Source organism: Notolepis coatsorum (assembly GCF_963971535.1).
Source record: "Notolepis coatsorum genome assembly, chromosome: 6".
Lineage (NCBI taxonomy): Eukaryota > Metazoa > Chordata > Actinopteri > Aulopiformes > Paralepididae > Notolepis > Notolepis coatsorum.
Genome location: NC_140170.1, coordinates 107,203,138 through 107,227,568, shown reverse-complemented (window position 1 = coordinate 107,227,568; position 24,431 = coordinate 107,203,138). Strand labels below are relative to the sequence as shown.

The 24,431-nt window shown below is 44.0% G+C and overlaps 1 protein-coding gene across 1 annotated transcript in view; it reads left to right on the top strand.

The window, feature by feature from the left end:
* Positions 1-24,431, top strand: part of chd5 (chromodomain helicase DNA binding protein 5) — a gene marked incomplete at its 3' end in the record, with an annotated part of 117,288 nt that overhangs the window by 21,282 nt on the left and 71,575 nt on the right. The window contains exons 3-8 of the mRNA XM_084315715.1: positions 2,289-2,513; positions 4,270-4,388; positions 7,745-7,986; positions 8,079-8,191; positions 8,838-8,964; positions 9,527-9,693. Of these exons, the coding sequence (XP_084171841.1) occupies positions 2,289-2,513; positions 4,270-4,388; positions 7,745-7,986; positions 8,079-8,191; positions 8,838-8,964; positions 9,527-9,693 (993 nt within the window). The remainder of the gene's footprint in view (positions 1-2,288; positions 2,514-4,269; positions 4,389-7,744; positions 7,987-8,078; positions 8,192-8,837; positions 8,965-9,526; positions 9,694-24,431) is intronic.

The following is a 24,431-nucleotide window of genomic DNA, read 5'->3' as shown; positions in this document are numbered from 1 at the left end:
AAATCTACCGGACCCTGAGACCGGCAACAATTTTTTCTAACGGAAACCCTGTTGTGGACTTTAGGAGGTCGGGGTCAGGGACTACAGCCCCCTCAGCATCGACGGGGCACCGGTTGAGAGAGTGAACAGTTTTAAGTACCTCGGAGTCCACATATCCGAGGATTTGACATGGACCACGCACATCGACAGTGTAGTCAAGAAGGCACGACAACGCCTCTACTTCCTTAGGCGCCTAAGGAAGTTCAAAGTGAGTCAGAAGATCCTTAAGAACTTCTACTCATGCACAATAGAGAGCATCCTGACTGGGCCTAAAAGAAAAAAAATGTTTGTTTCCGGTTGCCGACCGACCCTGCCGATTTAGGTGCGACCCAATTCATTTTATGAGTTAAAAAAATAAAAAGTTAAAATTCAACAATTTTTTTTTTTTTTTTTTTACAATAAAGTTTCATAGAAATCTTAGTCAAACCTTTAGTATTATGGATATTACACATGCTGGCAGAGTACATGCATCCATGTTGTTGTGAACATTTTAATTAAATAAAGAAATTCCCTATCCATAGTCGCCGTGGGAAAGAATACAAATAAAAAATTAAATTAAATTAAATAAATTCCCTACCTACCCATGGCCTTAACTGACAACCAACAGGAAACAAACAATATTTTATTTTATGCCCTGGCAATATCACCTCCTGGTTTGGGAATAGCACTGCACAAGACCGTAGCAGACTACAGAGAGTGGCCCGTTCAGCCGAACGCACAATTGGAGGTGGGCTTCCCACTCTCCAAGACATTTACAACAAGCGGTGCAGGAGTAAGGCTAAGAGAATAATCAAAGACTCTAGTCACCCTAACAACTGCCTCTTTGAACTGCTGCGGTCAGGCAAGCGCTACCAGAGCCTCATGGCCAGTACAGAGAGACTCAGAAGGAGCTTCTATCCCCAGGCCATCAGGATGCTCAATGACACTATGTAACAAACCATCAAATACACTCACAGCACACACATCCATACGTACACACTCACTTTAAATAAACAACTCACTGTAGCACCCACTTTACCCACTTTAGACACTTTAACACACTTTATATTTATTGGTAAAGAGATTTGCACCACAACTCATACCTCATTGCACCTTACCCTAAGTTGTACCTCATCCCATTTCTGCATTGTACTGTATATTGTATTGTAACTCAGGCCCTGTTTAGACGGAAACGCTAGCAGGTGAATCCGCAAAAATATTTTTTCGGATGTGCCTTTTGTTTATACGGCAACAGCGTTTTTACGGGGAGAATCCGCAAAAAAGTGAGACCACCTTCCTGGGTGGAATTCCTAGAAACGATAAACCTTTGCGCTATTATCTAAACTGTCAAACTGCATAAAACTATGACGAAAGGGTTGTCAAGGCTCTCGTCGCGTACTGCTTATGTCACAGGCATGCGCCAGTAGCCGAGAAGCGTAAACAAAGCATGTCTGATTCTATCCATGGCGATCACCTGAAGGCTACGTTGACTTTTAAATACACAAGAATCAGTCCTGCGGCTATCACAACTATTAGTGACTGGAGCCACTGTCTGTGAGTGACTCTGCTTTGGTCCAATCACATTCCCCCACCCACAGTCTGCGAATCAGAGGCAGAGTAGGGCGGGTCTTCACAGCACGGTCATGTGACATCTGCGCCAATCGTGTGACAGCGGGGCTCCGTCGTCTCGAGTCTTTACAGCCTCGTCTGCACGCAGAATTCCATCCCAAAACACTAGTCTAAACGCAAAATTAAAAGTGAGACCGCAAGACGACTTCTGCGGTTTCTGCTGAGACTCTCTCCGTCTAAACATGGCCTCAGTTACAAATTTTTTATACTCTGTATTGTATATTGTATATTGAACACTTTTGTTTACACTTGTTTACGTACTTTTGACTTTCTTTTTTATACTTTTTCCATTTTATACTTTATCAATTTTGTATCTAGCACACTCTCGGGAGCAAAACAGGAAAAAGCATTTCATATAAAAGTATTCTGTATTTTTGTATGACAACTAATAAAGAAACTTGAACTTGAACTTGATTCCCCAATGTGGATTCAGAGCCTAGTAAAGTTCTAAGACATAAAGGTGGTTACATTATTTGTGTGTGAGATTGAGAAATGAAAGAGTTCTTAGTGAACATGTTAATGACATTATTATCCTGAAAGAAGTGGAATGAGCTGCGTGTGTGTGTGTGTGTGTGCGTGTGTGTGTGTGTGTGTGTGTGTGTGTGTGTGTGTGTGTGTGTGTGCGCGTGCTCGTGCGGCAGGGTGGAGTCCAGGCTGGGGTGGACAGTGACCTGGAGGAAGCCTCGGAGGTGGAGGAGGAACGCGCATGTGAACGTCCAGAGATTGGCTCAGAGAGCGAGAGCAGCACCTATGGACCCAGCAAGAAGAAGAAGAAGAAACCCAAGGAGAAAAAAGAGAAGAAGCCCAAGAAGAAGAAGAGCGAAGAGGAGGATGACGAGGATGACGATGATGATGGGAATATGAAAGTAAGTCAGTTGAGTCTAATTATACCCCTGAACAACGCGATAACTCAAATAGCTTTAATTAAAATCTTTTCAAATTTGTGGTGGACATTTATGACCCATAGTATATATGTATATTTGTACTTCTGTTGGGGCCTCTTGGACCAGATCGACATTGTAAATAAGAAACCTGTTCTTAATGTTTTATCTGGCTAAATAAAGGTTAAATAAAATAAAATAAATCAAATAAAGGATGGCCCCTATTGATTTTGGTGACCCCATGACCTTTCCCTCCAGTGCCATCCTCAGTCCAAACTTAACATTTCCAAATGAGTGTATCTCAAATAGCTTCCATTCTCCTTTTGTATTTACTGTGCACATTCATGACCCCTAGAGGAAGAAGTCTTGATTTTGGTGACCCCATGACCTTTCCTCTAGTGCCACCATCAGGCCAAACATTCATATCCTACTTGTGAAGGCGATAACACTAATTTTTTTTTTTTTTTTTTTTTTAAACTTAAATTTTTATTAAACATTTATAGACATACAACACAACATATACAATAACATCAACAACACTATTAAACATACATAAACAATAAAGAAAAAATTTAATACTCAAAAACAAAATAAAAAATACTGACTTGAGCAGAAATTCCACAAACATAAATAATGAAATGGAAAAACATAAAACAGTTGTCATACCCTAAACCCTGCTTCCTTGAAGAAAATATGCGACCATTAGCAGAAAGTGACCAGCTTATTAGATCGAGTAGGTTTGAGTAGGGAGTTGATTCCTCTGAAAAAAGTAGAGTCGACACTAGTGGTGTAACGATGCATCGATTAATCGAAATGCATCGATTCTAATGTGACGATTCAACTGCATCGATTTGAATATGTTAGAATAGATTATAATCGAAATTTATCGAAATTAAATTTATATTTATTTTTTATGTTTTTTTTTGTGTGTGTATTGTTTTTATTGACCTATAGTCCATTCATGCTGAGTGAATCAGTTCCCCCAGCCACATTTGTGTATACATTTTTGGGGAATTAACTGATAGCAAATTTATCAAAAATTCATAGAAAATTAATCGAATAGAATCGAATCGTGGTCAAATGAAGAGATTTCATGATGCATTGAATCGTTGCCTGAATAATCGTAATCGAAATTAATCGTTGTGAGGTTGCATCGTTACACCCCTAGTCGACACGGCAAAGACAGGCTTCAGGGAGGCAGTTGAGGCAGCGGTAGGAGACGGCCTTGAGACCTAGGGAGAGGGAAAGAAAATGCGACTTGTCTCTGGGATAGGCCAAACCATATCCAGATCCAATCAAATTCGGAAAAACACATGGTGAACACTAACAGGAAATGATTAGTTACTTCTGAATACACTGTCATCTTGCTTCATTAAATAACTACTCCTCAATGGCTCGGATTAGGGACATGGTCAAAAGGTGGATTGAGAATTCGGGCCGAATGAATGAATGAATGAAAACTTTATTTAACAGATTGCAGAATGGGTACAATACAGTACGGCTCAATACACACAATTGTTAAGGGGATGCAGACCAGAGGAAGACGTTTGTCTTGTTTACATCAGGGTCCCCCATTTTCAATTCATAGTTCAGGGATATATATACCTGCTATTGGTCACCGACAGCACATTATGTAGTTTTAAACTGTTATTCCATTTATTTTCATCTTTTGTGTGTTTAATTAAACTTTTAAGCGTCTGTCTGTGGCGTGTGTTGATCTCTTTAATCTGTGCTTCCCGAGGAGCCAAAGTCATCCAGCCAACTGATGCAAGAATGGGGTCTAGAAGACGTCCTGTACGGCTTCACAGAAGAGGACTATAAAACCATCACCAACTACAAGGCCTTCAGCCAGTTCCTCAGGCAAGTATCCATTAACCCTTTGGGTGCCGTTAACACTTTCAGTGCCACGAGGTGGCGCCAGAGTTAGCGCTTCAATGCCACCATCGGCGCCAATGTTACGCTTAATATCGCCTAATCTATGTTTTAAATTATGGCTATGTGTCTAATCTGCCCGTCGCTTATCAAAGAATCCTTTTCCAGTCAGTGCTGTCAAGGCAGATTGGTTTTTTATCGCTTCATTTCCGTTTGAGAGCATTTTGAAAAGCACCCGTTTTGAGGTAAAAAACAGTCCATTCTGGACCATTCTATGATAATCCTCTTTTACTGGAATATTCCAGAACGTTGATATTTGTCGGCCTATCTATTAATCGTTTTCAAATAAACGCTAGATGATCAATATTATACGTGCACGCACGCACATTCGAGCCGCGCACGGATAATCGCCGTGTTCATTTCCTCTTGGATTTTTACAGTGAAACCGAAAGAGCCCATTTCACAAAACAGCTTATATCTTCATCAAAATGAGTCTGATTATCCTAACACTGATAACATAGATTCCTTACCTGACATCAGATGGTATCCAACTGGTATATTCCAATTCCTGATCACCATTCGAAAAAATCGATAAGTGTATGATCCAACGTGATACAGTAGTACACATGATTCCGCTGGTCTCAGAGGCTCCAGAATGAACTGTGATAACCCCGGCTGCATCAGTGGACTGGAAAATGTGGAGTACAGGATTTTTTCCCCCATCCATTTTCATTGAGTCCATTCCAAAATCCCTTATGTCATCTGGGAGATGATAGGGGGCGCTTTTTTCCACATCTGATCGCTGGCGGCGCTCGGGTAAACTAGGGTAGGCTTGCGTGATGCAATATGATTTCAGATCGCTAAAAAAATAAATTAAAAAAAATCCGCGAAATCTCGTGAGTGGCTTTCAACGAGATATTAACACTTTAATCGCCGGAAACGCCGTAACTCGTCATTCCCCGCCATGCTCATTCTGCCGAAGATGCCGTAACACGTCTTTGATATCAATATTTCAAAAATCTGTGATCGAAATCATATTTCTCCCCCGGGGACCTGAGATATACTGCTGAGCTCCACTCAACTCTCTAACGGTTCAAGAGCGCCATCTGGTGGCCGATCGGCAGATCGCCCAACAGGAAGTCATGTGGATGAAGTGGTGCTCACCCATATTTCGTCCGGGCACTCGCTATCATTAGCAGGACTCCATCTTGACACAATGGATGTCGATCGGTTGCAAATAACTCGACAAACAACATGATTTGGACGTATATACTATTATACAACCTGGAAATGGATCGGGTATTTCTACATCCCATAATATGAATATCTCTGCTCCACGCTCATCGCCCAACGGTGCGAGGAAGATATGGTAAGATCCAGCGTTATTTTCCAACGTGTTCTTTACTAACTGCTCTGATGATCATATCACCCACACTAGATGAATGATATAACGTTGCCCACGGAATTATAAACGACCCCCCGCCCATCCGGTCAACATCAGATCATACGTAGTAACTCCTAGAAGCACATCCAGTTGAATTTTTTTTTTATCTCGCACAGATTCCTACCAAACTGTATTTGATCATCAATATAATGCATTTAGGGCTATAAATCAAGTTCTGGAGAAAGCTGCAGAAAACGATAAAAACATACTTATACTTTAGACCGTATTTTAGTATGAATATGTGAATGAAAAAGTATAACGTTGCTACACCCTGAACAATAGATATAGGACATTGAATGGGCCATAATAATGTCAATTTAGCAATACAATTTAAAAAGTTATAGCCCTGCAAAGAAGGGGAACTTCTCCATAGACAAATAGAGATGGCGAGGGATGGTAAATTATGAATTTAACCATGGCGATCAAAGTGTTAATAATTCCGAGAAAACTCGTGAGTGGCATAGAAAGTGTTAACGTAGAACTACGTTTCTGTTGCCCGACGGTATTTATTTTATTTGCTATTGCTATTCATAATTCAGCGGGGCACCTTGTGCATACTGTTCTGAGTGTGTCTGAGCTGGCAGACGGTCTTATACCGCCCTCTAACGCCTTCGGCCGCTATTGCACTCCATTAGAAACGGTGTCGTTTATTTTCTCTACCGAGCTGCGGCGTGGGGGCGGGTCCTAAACACTCCGGCAAAACACGTGCTTGTAGGGATGGCTTGGACAACTGACCCCGCCCGCCCGTTCATGTGCAATGCCCAATAACGTCGGAGACAGGATCGCTGTGGATAACTGGAATGGCGATCATATAATTGGATTCTTTTTTTTGCATTACATCAGAGACCAGGTAAGGACTCTATATATCCAATCTTGCGTTGATCTGATATTTCTTTCTACCGCGATTGAAGCTGTCTGTGTTTTATGTGTGTGGCTGTTTACCGTTGGGTGCAGGAGGGGAAGGGGCGAGCACCGCACTCCAGGGCACATTTCATGTATGCACGAGGAAGGATAATAATGATAATCTAGCGTTGATTTCAGGAAGATTCAATAATCAGGCGAAAAATGACAACGTGTTTATTGAATTACACAAAAACGCTGTTTTCGCGTCTTTTTTCTGTAATTACTCAGAAGCACCCAAACTATATTCATAATCAAAACGGTATAAAACGGAAATGTACGGATGAAAAGATTATCTGTTTTTTTGCACGTTGACTGGAAGCAACTTACTGACAATCGACAGCGTTATTAGACCCATAGCTATAATATAAAATATAGGTTTAGCTCTACAAACAAGGTGCACGTTTACATGGGGTTAATGGACGGCAAGGCCAGATGCACTTCCCAGAAGGGGCGTGCCACTCAATGTGTTAACTGTCCGGATTAACACCCTCAGTCGACGTCCCCCACGTCCAGTGCCTTGGATTAACACCGTTCCTCAGTCACAGAAGAACCAGAGCACAGTGTAGTGAGTGAACAGTGGTGTTTTTGTTAGAGCTAGACAGTGCTGCTGTTGGTGTAGCTGTTTATCTCACCTGGGGCTGGCTGACTGGGCTAAGCCTGCGCTCAGACAAAAGTGGAGCATGAGCCCTCTGTGAGTAGTCAGCTGCCTGCTAGATGCTTGTGACAGCCAGGAGGCTCTGGGCCTGACAGCAGCGCTCTGACCCACTGTCTCACAGGCCACCGTGCCAAACCTTAAGATGTGGCGAGACAAATCACACGCATTACACGCTTGACGCGGCAGGGGAAACAAACCTTATGGGGCGGCGAGCTGTCGGCAAATCAAGGCACAGTTGGCTGTGGTGCGGAGCGAGCCGCAAATGGCACAGGCAAGGAGGGGAGTGTGACATAATAATGCCGCGTGTCCCCGTTCTCATGTGGCTCTCCTGGTTTCCCTCAGGCCTCTCATTGCCAAGAAGAACCCCAAGATTCCCATGTCAAAAATGATGACAGTGTTGGGAGCCAAGTGGCGAGAGTTCAGTGCCAACAACCCCTTCAAAGGCTCGTCTGCCACCGCTGTGGCTGCTGCTGTGGCCGCTGCCGTAGAAACCGTTACCGTGGCGCAGCCAATCGCCGGCAGCGGCAGCCAACCCGGCTCACAGCTGGGGCCAATCAAAAAAGCCAAAACCAAAGAGGGAAAGGGTAAGGACTACTAGACTGGGAGAGAACACATGTTTAAAAAATATATATATTTATAGCAATTAAAATAACCGAGGTCTGGTTCTGTGTCTCAGGGCCAGGGGTGAGGAGGAAGAGCAAGACTGTGAAAGAGGTGAAGAAGAAAGCAAAGCCCAAGAAGACCAAGTCAAAGTCGGGTCAGAGTGGAAAGAAGAAGAAAGTCTCTTCGGTATGTCCTTTTATAAAAAAAAATATTGCTGCATTTTCCTGATAATTTCCCTCTTACTTTTAATCTTCATGGGCGTTATAGTAAAGGTGTGGAATCGATTCACACGACCTGGGACTCGAGTCGGAAAACTGATGACCTGATACTTGCCTTGACTTTTGAGAAATTACTTGAGTATAAGTGTTTACATACAAGAAAGTCATACTTGAATTTTAGATTCTAATTATTTCACACTTAATTCAATGCAAAAGTGGCAACTATTAAAATGTGGCATTGAACATTTCTAGGTTTTCCATTCTCTTACTTATATTACATTGTTATTGGTTATTGACTCGTTGTTGTACTTTGTAACTTGGGACTTGACTTGAAACTTGACATTAATAACTTGAGACTTGACATTAACAACTTGAGGCGTGTGCCTTGTGACTTGAGAGAAACTCGGGAACTCCAGTAAGGTTTTACTTCATTATTGTAACTGCAGAGCAGAGTTTGGTTGTCATTATGATGACATTGTGACATTTGGTTTTATTATTATTCAGTTCACTGTAAGTTCATTATAATCATTGTAAAATTATTTTAAAACAGCGAGTGGATATGAATGTGTCTGGTCTCGCTTGCATATGAATCACCGCTCTGTGTGCTTTCCCAGAGCGAGGAGGATTTTCTGGAGGAGTCCGACTTTGATGATGTCAGCGTCCACAGTGCCTCTGTGCTCTCTGATACCTCGGGGGCCGCCGCCAAGAAGAAGGCCCGGCGTGGGAGGAAGAAAAGAAAAAGTGAATTGTTTACGCTCTATGTTCTCTCTACTTTCTCTCTACGTTTTCTCTATGTTCTCTCTACTTTCTCTCAACGTTCTCTCTACATTCTCTCTACGTTCTCTCTATGTTCTCTCTACGTTCTTTCACCTTTTCCCTTTTCTCCCCCAAATCCCACTGACATCTTTCATAACATGACACATTGGTTTCAACTCTGTTGAGTGAATAGAAAGAGAGGGGTGTATATAGAGTCCATGCACTATTTGCCTGTATGTGTGTACATATTAGAAGTGGTCCCTTCCAAATGCTATATGCTATATCATTATTTGTATTATAATTATTTTATTTTTATCTTGTTTTTTGTTTAGTTTTTTACCTTACATTTATCAATCTCTAAGAGACGGATGATTCCGTCCTCAAAAATCTTGTTGTGCCATCTCATTCTGTTGCACAGCACATTTAGAATTCATACCAGCAAATCATTTTGTAAGAAAATAATGTCCCGTTTTGTTATTTTTGTCAAACGGAGGACATCTAATTCTGGACCAAAAAAAGTATTATAATAATTTGACTTTCTCTCCAGAGGAGGACGGCGACGGCTACGAGACGGACCACCAGGACTACTGCGAGGTGTGCCAGCAGGGAGGGGAGATCATCCTGTGTGACACGTGTCCTAGAGCCTACCACCTGGTCTGCCTGGACCCTGAGCTGGAGAAGGCCCCTGAGGGCAAGTGGAGCTGCCCACACTGTGTGAGTGCATTGGGTTCCTTTGGTTTTTCTGTCACATAACTGTCATGTATTTTCTCTTTTGCTTTGAAAACCAGAGGATGAGAGTATTGATGATTGATTGATTGATTGATTGATTGATTGATTGATTGAACATTTTATTAACAGATTGCAGAATGGGTACAATACAGTACAGCTCAATACACACAATTGTTAAGGGGATGCAGACCAGAGAAAGACTTTCGTCTTGTTTACATCAGGGTCCCCCATTTTCAATTAATCGTAACATAATATGACATACAGATAGACAGTACTGCTACATCTAGACATTTATGACATACCAGATCTACAAATACAGTACTGTTTGTGATACAAAAAGAGTCTAAAAAAGAGAATATATACATTTGAGGGGGAAGAAACTGTACATTGGAGGAGGTTGGGTAGGTGGGGGGGGGGGGGGGGGGGGGGGGTTGGGTTGGGGGGGGGTGGGGGGGAAACTGTACATTGGAGGTGGTTGGGTGGGTGGGGTGGGGGGGGGGGGACTGTACATTGGAGAGTGTTGAGTTTGGACATTTACAGGGGCCAGTTTCGGATTGCAGTCTCCCATAGGTGCTCTTTTAGAGAGGTTTTGAAGGTGGGTAGTGATTCACATTCCTTTACAGCTGTGGGTAGGGCGTTCCACATTGTCCCTTGTTTGAGCCGAATCTGGGTTTAACATGATTTGTGGAGCTCCCTCTGGTGTTGTGTTCGTGGTATTCACTGACCTTTGGGAAGTATTTTGACATGTACATGGGTACCTTAGTGGTGTAGTGTATCTTGTAGACCAGGCCAATTGCAAGTTGCTGTACTCTGTCGTCTACTCTAAGCCATCCTAGGTTGTCAAAGTGGGCAGGGGTGAGGTGGGTTCTAGTAGTAAGGTCAAGCAGTAGTCTGACCAGTTTGTTTTGTGATGTTTGTAATTAGCAGATTCTGCCGAGTTCCGGGCTGAGGGTTTTTCCAACCTGTAACTTGTTCCTGTTAGAGACCAGCAGGGCTGAGTCGTCCGCGAACAGGAACAAGTTGCAGTCACAAGCTGACGACATGTCATTTGCATAAATTAGGAACAGTAATGGTCCTAGTATGCTTCCTTGTGGAACACCACAGCTCACTGGGAGGGGGGGGGGGGGGGGGGGTAATAATAATATAATAATAATAATAATAAATTATAATAATAATGCAGGACCTCTTTAGGGGGGTCTTTATTCGGCATGCAACGAACTGGACATGCAATTGGAGCGGCACACACACACCGGGATACACACACACACACATGCATTGTCTTTCCTCAGTCGCCAATGCGATTGAGTCTCTGCGCTTGACCCATCCCGTCGTCCTTCCCCCCATGGGCAGCCGGGAGCAGATAGGGCGTCAACGTGAGCCGCGCCCCGGGGACCAATCCAAGTGCTCCTGTCCGTCTTCGTCAAGGACACCACAGCGTTAGCGATCTGTTGTTGTGCATGTTTTTCCATTGGGTTTATCTTATCGGGGGGGAAACCCTTGCGAGCACGGGGAGAACATTCAAACTCCACACAGAAAGGCCTCGGAGATACCCCACCCGGGTACCTGGCATCATGGAAACCTGGTCCGCAAGCGGGAATCAAACCCTGGACCTTCTTGCTGTGAGGCGACAGTGTTAACCACTACACCATTGTGCCGCTAGAGTACCATTTACCTCCACCATCTGTTTTCTCCCCTCCAGGTAGGATTGCATCCAGCTCACTGATAGACTATCAAAACCAATTGCTTTTACTGTAGCTTGTCAATCAGAATAGAGTGATTGACAGTGTCGAAGGTCTTTTGTAGGTCCAGCATGACCATGCTGTAGTATTTGCCCACGTCCACCTCTTGTTTGATGTGGTCGTTCAAATAGAGAAGGCATGTGTCAGTGGAGTGGGATGTTCTGAAGCCAGATTGGAATTCGTAGATTAGATTGTTTTCCGCAAGGTACTTTTCGACCTATAACTATTTTTTCCATGACTTTCGAGATGGAGGTTAGAATAGAAACATGGCGGTAGTTGCCTGGGTCCAATTTGCTGCCCTTTTTGTGCAGGGGGGTTACTCTCGCTATTTTGAAGTCCTTGGGGACGTGTCCCTGTTTTATGGAGAGGTTTATTATGTGTGTGATGACTGGGGTGATGGTGGCTGCTGAGTCTCTGAGGAATTTGGAGGGGATAATTGTCATGGCCAGTGGCCTTGTTAGGTTGGAGGGCGCTTGTTGTTACCATTTCTAGTTTGAAATCGTCTTTGCGGACCCCTAGGTTATTGTAGTAGGCTAGGATGTGTTCTACCCCAAAATGCCCTGAGTGGGAGGGTCGTTTTTTATTTACCAGTGTTGTGGCTATGTTTGTGAAAAAAAAATTAAGTAATTTTCCACATCCAGCTTGTCTGTGATGAGCGTGTTATCTGTCTTTATGTTTATGTTTGAAAATCTGGTTTTACGTTTTTTACTGCAGCCTACGTAGTTGATTATTGAGTAATTTCCAAAGTTCACAGGGTTTATTTTAGTTTCCCTCAGTTTTGTCATGTTTCTTTCCAGTTTGAGTTCAGTCACGTGGGCTTGGAGTTCACTGCTCGAGCTTTTGGTAAGCTTTGACTGACTTTTACGAAACTCAGAGCATTTTTTGTCTCTGGTTTTCATAGCGGTCAATATTTCGGAGTGCATCCACGGCTCAGCGCAATTTTTTACCCTGGTGGTTCTTAGGGGGGCCATGTCGTTTAGTATTGTTTGTATTTTGTATTTGATTGGTCTTGAACTTCTGGGGCAGCCACATCTTAGTGGAATCCCCAGGTCACCAGGCTGGTGGGCCGTTAAGACCAACCCCATTGGATTAAGCTCAAATCTTATTGGCAAGTCATTTTTTACCATGTTTTGTAAATGGATGCCAGAAATTGGCATCCAAGCCTGGCTTCATGTCAATCAAAATAATGCTACCAGCAGAGAAGAGAAGTGTACCTGCCTGGCTGCCTGCAGTCAGTGCAGTGTTATAGAGAGTGGGCGCAGTTTCGCTCGTTCGGTTAATTTCTCCAGGAGGGAGAAAATTATTCTAACACAGAGATGAAAAATAATGATTTTCTTATTATTGTAAACTATAACTATTACTTTTTTGGGGAAGCTTGGCTTCCCTTGGCTTCCATGAATATTCGCCACTGGCACCGGTGGAAATCGGGCCGTCATGGTCGTGGCACTTTGTGAGCGTCTACCAGCTTGGGGCTGCATATTTCAAAACATCTATTCGCCGCCGTTCGAACGCCACCTCACTTTACCAATTCCATGCCTCGGTTCTCGAGTTACATGACGATATGTTAGGCGAGCGTCTTTTTACCTGCCGCACGTCAAATGACACTTCGGACAGTATACTCTCGAGAACTGACTAATCACCACTGATGGCGAAAATGATTGGTCAGCGTTGTAGCCAACGAGTGTCCACTTCCAACGATATCCCACGTGGGGCGGTTCAAATATAGGAAGTAGGTGAAAGTTGAAGAGCGAAAACGAGAAGTGACTCAGACTTCAGAAAGCACGGCGGTGGATGGAAGAAATAGATTTTGGAAAACATTTTTTTTCCATCGGTTTACTTAAACCTTTCTCAAAGACACATTTCTGAACAGATTTTTAAAAAATGTGGACCTGTACTACATAAGACTTCATGCTATGGAACCGCAGCTCATACCTCTATGCTGCAATAATGGAATATGGAATCTTGCAACCACTAAAGAAAAATGTGAGTACACAAGTTCAAGTTCAAACCTCTGTTACTCTATCATTAGCACTAAACGTGATTCTCCAAAAGAGACCAGGCTCATGCATGTGCTATAAGTACAAAGTATAAAGCTAAGCTTTGCAAAAAAAGTATGCAGTCCTCAAGTTCAAGTAAAAAAAAAAAAGCAATTTTTCTGCCTGCCTGTTAAGAGTTTTATATGCGTTTCCCAAAACAGTGAGAGGACGTCCACGGCAGTTAACCCCGATACCGGGCCGAGATTTATTTCACGTCATAAATAGATCAATACAGTCTGTGTTAATTCATGTTGCGTTTCTTTTTTAAATGTAGCCAAGAGTAAAGACCCTAACACTATCAAAACAGCAGTCAAAGTGTATATTTTCAGCACTATGTTTGTTTACCAATGATTTAGTGAATGATTTAATTGAAGTTAATGAAGTTAATTGAATTGAATTGAAGTTAATGATTTACCAATGATTTAGTGAAATATGGGTTTATAAAAAACTGATGATTTAGACATGAGGGAATTATGCCGTCATGAAATCATTCTAGTCCTAAGAAAGAGGAGATCCAGGGCTTTCGATGGTGGTCGATTTCATAAAATTACACTACCCAGCTCACACCAGCCCCTGTCAAAGCTGCTGAAAATATTCTATGCGGAAAAATATTGACGTTATTTTCGTGATTATATCTCATGGGTCAAACAAACCTGAATGCTATTGCCATAAAATACAACGTCTTTGCTGTCCTGTAACGGGTGCCTGGTGGTACTAAATCCAGATGTGCCTCTATCATTGGAAAGTGGAGATTTGGCCCGATCCATAGATGTAGGACTTGGCCATAATAAGGTAATTTATAGACCTGATATTCTATATTCACATTTCTAATTGCATGTGTCCGGATGGCAAAATCCAGTAATGTATCTATAAAACCCCATGTAAATCATCTGCCCTTTATTCAGTTGCTTAGATTCTTTCTACACTTGATCTCAAGAATGTGCACTGAATGAGCTCAGTGGCAATTCTTCACATCTGGTAAATGTTAGCATGGTGTTATTCACCGTCAAAGATGAACAAGAATATATATAATAATTTATATTCTCCTTTAGTTCATTACAATTTACTCAAGCATAGTAACAGACACAATATTTGACACCAAGAACATGCAAATGATTACCAGTAACGGCATTCGTATTGAACACTAAAAATGCTTATCAGCCCGATCGGTATAAAAGCATTACACGATCAAGCTAAAATTTACGTCAGATAGTCCTTACCTGTGATCGGGAGTATTCCAAAAATAATATTCCAATTGTTTGATCGCCATCTGGTACATCCGATGTCCATTTGATCCACGATGTAGACTCCTTTACCTATAAGCCTACTGCGAGGGGCAAGTGGGCTGGCTTGAGTTAGACGCATGCTTGAAGAATTCAATGTCCAGAGTGCTCGTATAATTTTCGATATACCAATCCTTTTATTGACCATTATCAACCAAATAATATAATACAAAAAACTCTTTTCCTAATTACACTGAACGCCGACCTATACGGCACATCAACACGAACACGACAAGACACGGTCAAAAACTGTATGGCTATTCCACTTGCGCACCTGGGGCTCGTCACCCACTGATCAGTATATATGGGTAACCACCCCCTGTGGTGGTTGCCATGGTGACTGATAATGCCAAACCTCTGCACCGTGAGTTAAAATAAAACTAAATAAACAGAAGGGCATTTTGGCTCCAACACACCGGCCCCTAATTGAGAATGGCAGGAGGCCAGGAACAATTCAAAATAATATTTACATAATGGAGCCAATACATGTATACAAAAGAACTCAAAAAACAATTCTCTGAATTAGAAGCTTTAAATTGCAGCTACTTGAAGCAAGCAAAGTTTAGTTACTGGTCTATTAAATTGCAGCTTCTTGAAGCAAGCAAAGTTTAGTTACTGGTCTACACTCGTGCAGAACGCACCAGTCCTTTCCTGTCGGGATAGGTCTCCAGGACTCTTCCAAGTAACCAGGAACCACATGGGGCTGTCGCGTCTGCGATCAATACAATGTCTCCAGGGACAAGACTTTGTCTCTCCTTACTCAACCTCTGCCGCTCCTATAGCAAAGGTAAGTATTCTCTCAGCCAGTGTTTCCTGTTCCACTTTGTCTGCATCCTCATGACTCCGTTTCTTTTATGACTCATCTCCAATAGAGTCTTTCGTAGTTTCAGGATCCAAGCAACTGACCTCTTCAACCTTTTCTAGTTAGAAAAGTAGGTGATCAGTTGGTGTGTGGCACTTGGTGCATCGACAATTACTGCATTGATGTTGAGATCCTTTTTGACCTCAGGGTCATCAGCAGAAATTGTTGTACTCCAAGATACCATCTGGCCACTCTTCCTCTGGTTTCCAAAGAAACTCAGGGCCCTCAATCCACCTTCTGTTAGTCAGCAAATCATCCACCTTAACTCCCCTTGAAGTTTTGTCAGCAGGGTTCTGAGTGGTATGAATGTACCTCCACTGCGTGACATCAGATGTTCTTTGGATGGCAGAAATCCTGTCTCGGTGGAACTTCTCATCTCTCCCAAACCTCCTTTTCAGTCCAAGGATGCGTTGCCTAGAAACAAACTGATTGTTTGGCAGAGACACTTCTTTCCTTTTAAAGGGAAGCTCCAAGGTGTAATGTCCGTCCTAAAGTTAGCATGAATCAGTCATGAACTTCATATCATCCCTCGACATTTCCTCTTTGCCTTCTGATGACCTTTCATTAAAATCATGGTCCTCCAGATTAGTTATAGAGATCCTATTAACAATAGCAGCGGGGTTGACATTCTCACTCCGCTGCTCACTGTAGCCTGATAGGGGACCATTAATGACCCACCCCAATAGGGTCTTAATGGCATATGGCCCATTGCCATGACTATTCACAACTTCCCAAGGTTCAAGCAATTTGGAGGCATTGGTACCTATCAATAACTCCACATCAGCTTGAATCCGAGGAAGGGCAACCCCATCTAAGTATGGCCACTTAGCCAACTCCTCTTGGCTAATGATGTTACTCGTGGTTACGGGCATCCTCTTCTGGGTGTAGACCTTGGGCAGGTCATAGAACTGTTTCCCAGTGAGGCTGGAGATCTCCAAGTCTGTCAGCATGTAGCTGGACACAGATGCCTTTGGGCCCATGGTATGTAAGCTGATTTGCGTTTTCCTTCCTGTAAGGTTCAGCCTTCTCATTAGGGTTTCTGAACAAAATGTGTCAGTGCTGCCTGGATCTAAAAATGCATATGTTGTAATGATGTTGTCTCCCTCGCCGGACTTCACCTGTACAGGCAAGATTGACAGAGCCCCATTGCTGCTTCCGGCCCCTGTTTGTCCACATGTCTGCAAAGAGATCTGTGCGTTACTCACCGAAGGTTTCTTTGGCTGGTTTGTGTTGCTTGCTCTCTCCTTCTGATTTATATGAAGAACACTGGGATGGTTTTGGCTGCACACCTTGCAAGTCAAGCGCTTCTCGCAATTCCTGCTAAGATGTCCAATGCGAAGGCAGCCAAAACAGATTCCCTTTTGTCTTATAAAAGTAATCTTGTCCCTGTGTGTCTTCTCCTCCATCTGAGGACATTGATCCAGAGTGTGGTTTTTAGAGCAACATACACAAGTGTTGGTGTTGTGAGCATATGCATTTCTTTGCTTTGCAGGGGTTTCGATAGTAACTGTGGTTGCAAAACTGTCTCCTATGAATTTGGGTTTAATTTGTGATTTCATTCTGTTCATGTTCATAGGTCTACTTCCTGTATTTGGTGGTGTATTTTGAATGTCTCCGAAGACTGGGTCTGAGACAATCTTTACCTGGCGCTCAATGAATGTGACAATATCCATGAATTGTGGTCTGCGATGGTGTTTTTCCATTATCGAACATACAGAGACTCTCCAATTCTCTCTGAGCTTGTATGGAAGCTTTGAAATCAATACTTTCATGTTCGCTGGCATATCGAGTTCCCTCATGTACTGGACATTCTCCATAGCATTACAGCACTCCCGAAGGAAAAGAGCATAGGCTTGAAGAGATTTTATGTCTTCAGCCTTCACTAGCGGCAAGTTGAGCATCTTCTCCATGTAAGCTGCTGTGATTTTATATTCATCTCCAAAGTGTTGTTCAAGTAGGTACTTTGCCATATCATAGCCTCTGTCTGGAGCCATGTGTTGACAGCTACGTACAAGCTCTTTAGGCTGACCCCTGGTGTACTTCTCCAAGAAGTACAAACAATCACCTCTGTTTCTCGTGTTCTTCTCCACACAATGAACAAAGGCTCTGACAAAGGTTCTGTACTGCAGAGGATCCCCATCAAAATATGGAATCTCTCTTGGTGGCAGTAAGTGAGTGGTTTGCTGCTCCACTAGCATTGCTGTTATCTAGTTGAATGGGTGTTGGCTGCATCAAGTGCATAGGTTGTTGTATTTGCCAGGGTGGTGGTTGTTGAATGAGTGCTTGTTGCTGTTGCATAGCTTGTGGTATTTGCCAGGGTGGTGGTTGTTGAATGGGTGCTTGTTGCTGTTGCATAGCTTGTGGTATTTGCCAGGGTGGTGGTTGTTGAATGGGTGCTTGTTGCTGTTGCATAGCTTGTGGTTTCCATAGTGATGGTTGTTGCACATATGATTGCTGTGCAGATGGTTGCTGCAGTTCTGGTGGTTGCATAGATGGTTGCTGTGGTAGTGATGTATATTCTTTTGCATGAGGATTGAGAGTGACTGAGGGTTCCTTTAACCTTGTTCCTTTCCTGTAGTAGGAGTCCATTCCATCGGACTGTGTGAGTGAAAGAGCTTGGTGACTGGGGGATTGTAATACTGCTATTCTTGCGTTGGTAGCTGCCAATTGTGCATCAAGCTCCATCGTTTCCTTTTTCTTTTTTAGCATTTGTTCCTGCTCCTCCAGAGCGTGTTTATCCTTTAACGCTGCAGCGCGAATCACAAGTGAAGCTCTATCTGCCTCGGCCTGTAAGCGAGCTGCTGAGGTAGAAGATCTGCTGGACCTGCTGGACCTGCTGGTACCAGACCTTGTGTGACCTTTGTGAGCAGATTTTTTACTTCCCACATTAGAAATGCTGTAATTTGGATTAATTAGATGTTGCACGTCCTCCTCATCCTTATTAACACTTTCCACATTAGAAATGCTGTCATTTGGATTAATTAGATTTTGCACATCCTCCTCATCCTCATTAACACTTTCCACAGGTTGTGTCATTTTTGTCCATGCATTCATGTGATCAATAAAGTCATTGACATTGATCATTTTGGCTTTGAACCAAATGTCATGTTTTCCCCTTTCCTCAGGAGGTACTATTGGCAACAGAGCCTCCTGGTTTGCTTCTGCTTCCTTGCATATGTGGATATATTGCATAAATGCGCATTGCACCTCCTGTTTGCATCCACTTTGCATTAACCCCAAAATCGTTTTTTGCAAGTTAGAAGCCTTGTTAAATTTAGATTTATGTAATTTATGTAATGTGTCAATTTTATCCAATAGGGCTTTTGGTGTTAATTTGCTCTTGCGTTTTGTGACCTGCTGATCGGTATCAACATTGTGTGTGATTTGACCTGTGTCCACCTCGGACTGTGTTTTAGCCACTGTGGGTGTGGGCTGTGACTTTTCAACCAATGAAGGTTGTTTACAATGCGTTTCAGCCGTTGCGGGCTGTTCAACCATAACACTGGTCTCGGTTGGATTCTGAACACCTTTATCAGAATTCATATCAGCAATATAAGACCAACAGATTCAATATGAAACGGTACCTTTGGTTAAATCACAATAAACAAAACCCACAGTTAATCATCACATGACGTTCTAACCAAACCTTAATAGACACACACACACGAACGGGTTGCACAACCATATACCACCAATGCATTGGAATTTTCCCTTTTTATATTTTTCTCAATTGACCCTGTGTGCACACATTTGTTTTTTATATGGCCATATAAGATATACCGGTAGCGCGCTACATACCTGTTCGTTGCGCAGCGCTGTCGGGGCCGTTTGACTTTATTCTTTGAACTTCGAAAAGTCTTCAAACAGCGCTCCTTGTCCGAGCGCTATTCAACTTCAAACAGCGCTCCTTGTCCGAGCGCTATTCAATAAACTGCTTGCGCGCAGGACAGCTCCCTGGTCCGTCCGCTCGCCCAAATGGTGCTGGGGCAGCTCAGCTGGTGCCGTCCGCTCCCCGACGGTGCTGGGCAGCTCCTCCCGGTCCGTCCGCTCGCCCAAATGGTGCTGGGGCAGCTCAGCTGGTGCCGTCCGCTCCCCGACGGTGCTGGGCAGCTTGGTCCAGATTGTCCACGTTCCGCGCAATTCCAAGCGAAACGGTGAACCAAACAGTTGTCACTAATGTCTTTCAGCGGCCTCAAAAATCAAAACACTGTCCCGCTGATCAGCTGTTGAATCTTGAGCGCAGAGCGCGCTGTCTCGCTGATCAGCTGTTTGAATTAATCTTGAGCGCCGAGCGCGATTATCCTCGTCTTCCAATAAGTAACAAAGGCAAGTTCAAGTTTCAAGTTTCAAGTTTCTTTAATAGTTGTCATACAGAAGTACAGAATACTTTCATACAAAATGCTTCTTACTGTTACGCTCCAGAGACTGTGCTAGACAAGATAGTATCAAATAACATAGTATAGCATGTAATCTAGAAGAAGAAAATGAGGTCACAGTGTTCGGTATAGACATATGTACAATGTTCTGAGTTACCATATAATATACAATACTATGCAGTGTACTAATGTACAGTACTATATAGTGCAAAGCAGAAATGGGGTGAGGTACAATTTAGGTACAATTTACAGTAAGGTGTACGAGTTGTAGTGCAATCCTTCATCAATAAATATAAAGTGTGGGGAGTGGGTGCTACAGTGTGTTTGTTTAAAGTGGGTGTGTGCTATAAAGTGTGTGGAGTGGGTGCTACAGTGTGTTTGTTCAAAGTGAGTGTGTGCGTGTGGATGTGTGTGCTATGTGCGTTTGATGGTTGTTGTTGTGTAGTGTTCATTGTTCGTTTAGCAGCCTGATGGCCTGGGGATAGAAGCTTCTTCTGAGTCTTTCTGTGCTCGCCTTGAGACTCCGGTATCGCTTGCCTGACCGCAGCAGTTCAAAGAGGCAGTTGTTCGGGTGACTGGAGTCTTTAATGATTCTCTTAGCCTTGCCCTTGCAACGCTTGTTGTAAATGTTCTGGAGGGTGGGGAGCCCCCCTCCAATTGTGCGTTCGGCTGAACGTGTCACTCTTTGTAGTCTGCTTCGGTCTTGTGCAGTGCTATTCCCAAACCAGGAGGTGATGTTGCCAGTCAAGATGCTCTCTATTGTACATGAGTAGAAGTTCTTAAGGATCTTCTGACTGACTTGGAACTTCCTTAGGCGCCTGAGGAAGTAGAGGCGTTGTCGTGCCTTCTTCACAACACTGTCAATGTGTGTGGTCCATGTCAAGTCCTCGGATATGTAGGCTCCGAGGTACTTAAAGCTGTTGACTCTCTCAACCGGTGCCCCGTCGATGCTGAGGGGGCTGTAGTCCTTGACCCCCGACCTCCTGAAGTCCACAATCATCTCCTTTGTTTTGCTGACGTTCAGGGAGAGGCTGTTTTCCTGGCACCATCCCGCCAGGACCTTGACCTCTTCCAGGTAGGCCCTCTCGTCGTTGGCAGAGATCAGGCCCACCACCACTGTGTCGTCAGCAAATTTGATGATTGTATTGCTACTCCGCTGAGCCACACAGTCGTGTGTGTACAGGGAGTAGAGGAGGGGACTCAGAACACAGCCCTGGGGGGCCCCTATGTTGAGGGTGATGGATGAGGAGGTGCAGTTGCCTGCTCTCACCACCTGGGGTCTGCCCGTCAGGAAGTCCAAGACCCACTGGCAGAGGTCATAGTTCAAGCCCAGGTCCCTGAGCTTGGCTATGAGTATGGAGGGGACTATGGTATTGAATGCCGAGCTGTAGTCGATGAATAGCATTCTCACATAGTTCCCCTGCCTCTTGTCCAGGTGTGATGCTGCTGTGTGCAGCACATGGGCTATGGCGTCCTCCGTGGACCTGTTGGGGCGGTAAGCAAATTGCAGGGGGTCCATGTTGATGGGGAGGGAGGAGCAGATGTAGCCCTTTACTAGCTTCTCAAAGCACTTCATGGCTATGGAGGTGAGAGCTACAGGGCGGTAGTCGTTGAGGCAAGCAGGCTTGGATTTTTTGGGTACAGGGATAATAGTGGACTTCTTCAGGCAGGTGGGGATGACAGCCTGTTCTAAGGACAGGTTAAATATGTCAGTGAATACCGGGGCCAGTTGGTCGGCACAGACTTTTAGGACGCGGCCGGGGATGCCGTCCGGACCTGCTGCCTTCCTGATATTCACTTTTTTAAAGGTTCGCCTCACCTCATGCTCTGTTACCCTGAACACTGAGTGTTGTGAAGGGCCAGATTAAACCGAATATATATATTTATTTATATATATATATTTAATTGTATTTGTATATTCTCTAATATTCCCTGATATCCCTTGTATATTCCTTGTACAATATGCATTGAATATCCATTCTAGCCTACTGAACATCCCATAATAGTCTCCATTCTACTATTGGTCGAGACCTTGGTGCCAGGCTGCCATACCCCTCAGACCCAGTTCAAACGTACCGCTCCACATGTACGAACAAGTCCTAGTTCCGTGTAGGAATCTGACTACCGCACCACTAATGGGACTATTTGTTCATAGTGCGTATATATACTGCGCTACTAAAGTAGGACTTTCTTTTCAGTCCAGTTTCTTACCCTCCAATAGAGTCACAGACGTAAAGCCTCCCCGCGACGCCACGTGTGGGAGTAAGGCCAAGTTCGCCTACCATCGGTATTGAGACATCGTGTATATTAATATTTGAATAGTCATATTTGGCACTATATCGTCGAGTTGGACGTAGTCTATTAAGCTAATAATAGTCTGTTAATATATAGTGCTTCGTGCGGTGAGAATACTACCGTAGTCAGTACCCCATCGTTTCGGGCAGAGAACTGGCTGCTTATCCAGGGTGGTTGACCCCACGTGAAGCTGCACCCGAGGAGCCCCAGAGCCGACGAGCGCGTGGACCTGTATACCGGATTATTCTACCGACGACAGCCCGCCTTCCCAGGCACGGATTATGCTTTGTATACTTTGATTATTCCATGGATAAAGACCCCCGACACTGCCGTGTGTTGGAACCCCCCCCCTGGAGAGGACGCAAGGTGAGGAGACGCTCTGCAAGACGAGGTCGCTTCACGTCTCTCCTCCGTGGACCGGATGACGCCGGCCCACAAAGAGTCCACCTGCTTTCATCTGTGGTCCAAGGATCGCCGGCGCATTGAACGGCACTACAGTGGGTTCACCTGGGATACCCTTGGCCGGATGAGGCAGCCGGATTCTACCCCCCCCCCCCTCCTACTCCTGTCGGCTTACAAGCGACCGGATTAACCCCCCCTAGTGTGTCCAGTATATAATCATTAAAGTATCATTGCTGTTATTCCTTAAACTATTCCAGGTCGTATATGTACCACCTGCGCCTTCAGAGATTGGACATTCTCTATTGATATACCGACGAATACTCTTGCCATAAAAGTGCATACTAATTCCATTCATAAATGTGATTGATTTGATTAAGTGCTTGCTCTACACACCATCGCTGTGTAGAAATAAAGACCTATTTCTAATTCGTACATTTGTGTTGGATCCGTTTCATCTACGTGACAGTGTTCATCATAATATATTTATGCCGTGTACTGGGTGGCCGAATATTAAGTACAAAGGTAGTGGTAGTAAGTATCATATCTAGTAATACAGTCAGGGAATTGTACCCCTCAGTTACACTGAGTCTCCATCAGCAGCAGACCCCCCCCCCCCCCCATTGCCGTGGCTTGTGGGCTGGTGTTGTTATTACCAGCATCAAACCTCGCATAGAAGGTATTGAGGTCATTTGCTAAGGAGATGTCACTGTTCAGTTTAAGGGAGGCGCCTTTGTAGTCTGTCATCGTTTTGAGCCCCTGCCACATAGCTCTAGAGTCAGCCTGTTCAAACTGGAGTTCAATTTTATCCTTGTAGCGCCGTTTGGCCTCTGTCACTGTCCTCCTTACGTTGTATCGCGCCACCTTGTGGTCATTCATGTTGCCTGCCACTAGGCCGTCGTTGTATGCTTTGGTGCGCGCTCTCAGAGCTTCACGAACGGATTTGTCTACCCAGGGTTTTTGATTTGGGTAAACTCTCATTGTGGTAGTGGGGATTGTTTCTTCCACCAAAGTACGAACATAGTCCAGCACTGTCTCCGTGTAGACATGAATGTTATCTGTTTCGCGGAACACGCTCCAGTCTGTGCAGTCTAATGTAGACTCCTTTACCTATAAGCCTACTGCGAGGGGCAAGTGGGCTGGCTTGAGTTAGACGCGTGCTTGAAGAATTCAATGTCCAGAGTGCTCGTATCATTTTCGATATGCCAATCCTTTTATTGACCATTATCAACCAAATAATATAATACAAAAAACTCTTTTCCTAATTACACTGAACGCCGACCTATACGGCACATCAACACGAACACGACAAGACACGGTCAAAAACTGTATGGCTATTCCACTTGCGCACCTGGGGCTCGTCACCCACTGATCAGTATATATGGGTAACCACCCCCTGTGGTGGTTGCCATGGTGACTGATAATGCCAAACCTCTGCACCGTGAGTTAAAATAAAACTAAATAAACAGAAGGGCATTTTGGCTCCAACACACGACATAACCCACCACAACATATGGATCGGGGATATTTGACGCGCTTCAATGCAACCGGGAGAACCGCTAGACTGGCCCGACAAAGAAAAGTGAGCCCGGTGACATTTGACCACTGTACAGGCCAAGATACAAGGTTTCAAAGGGTGCTCAATACCTCCGTCTAGCTGGATGCGGCCGGTATTGCACTTTGGCGATCTCAGACTCATTCCCTATGGTAACACCAAGGTCCCTGGATGAATA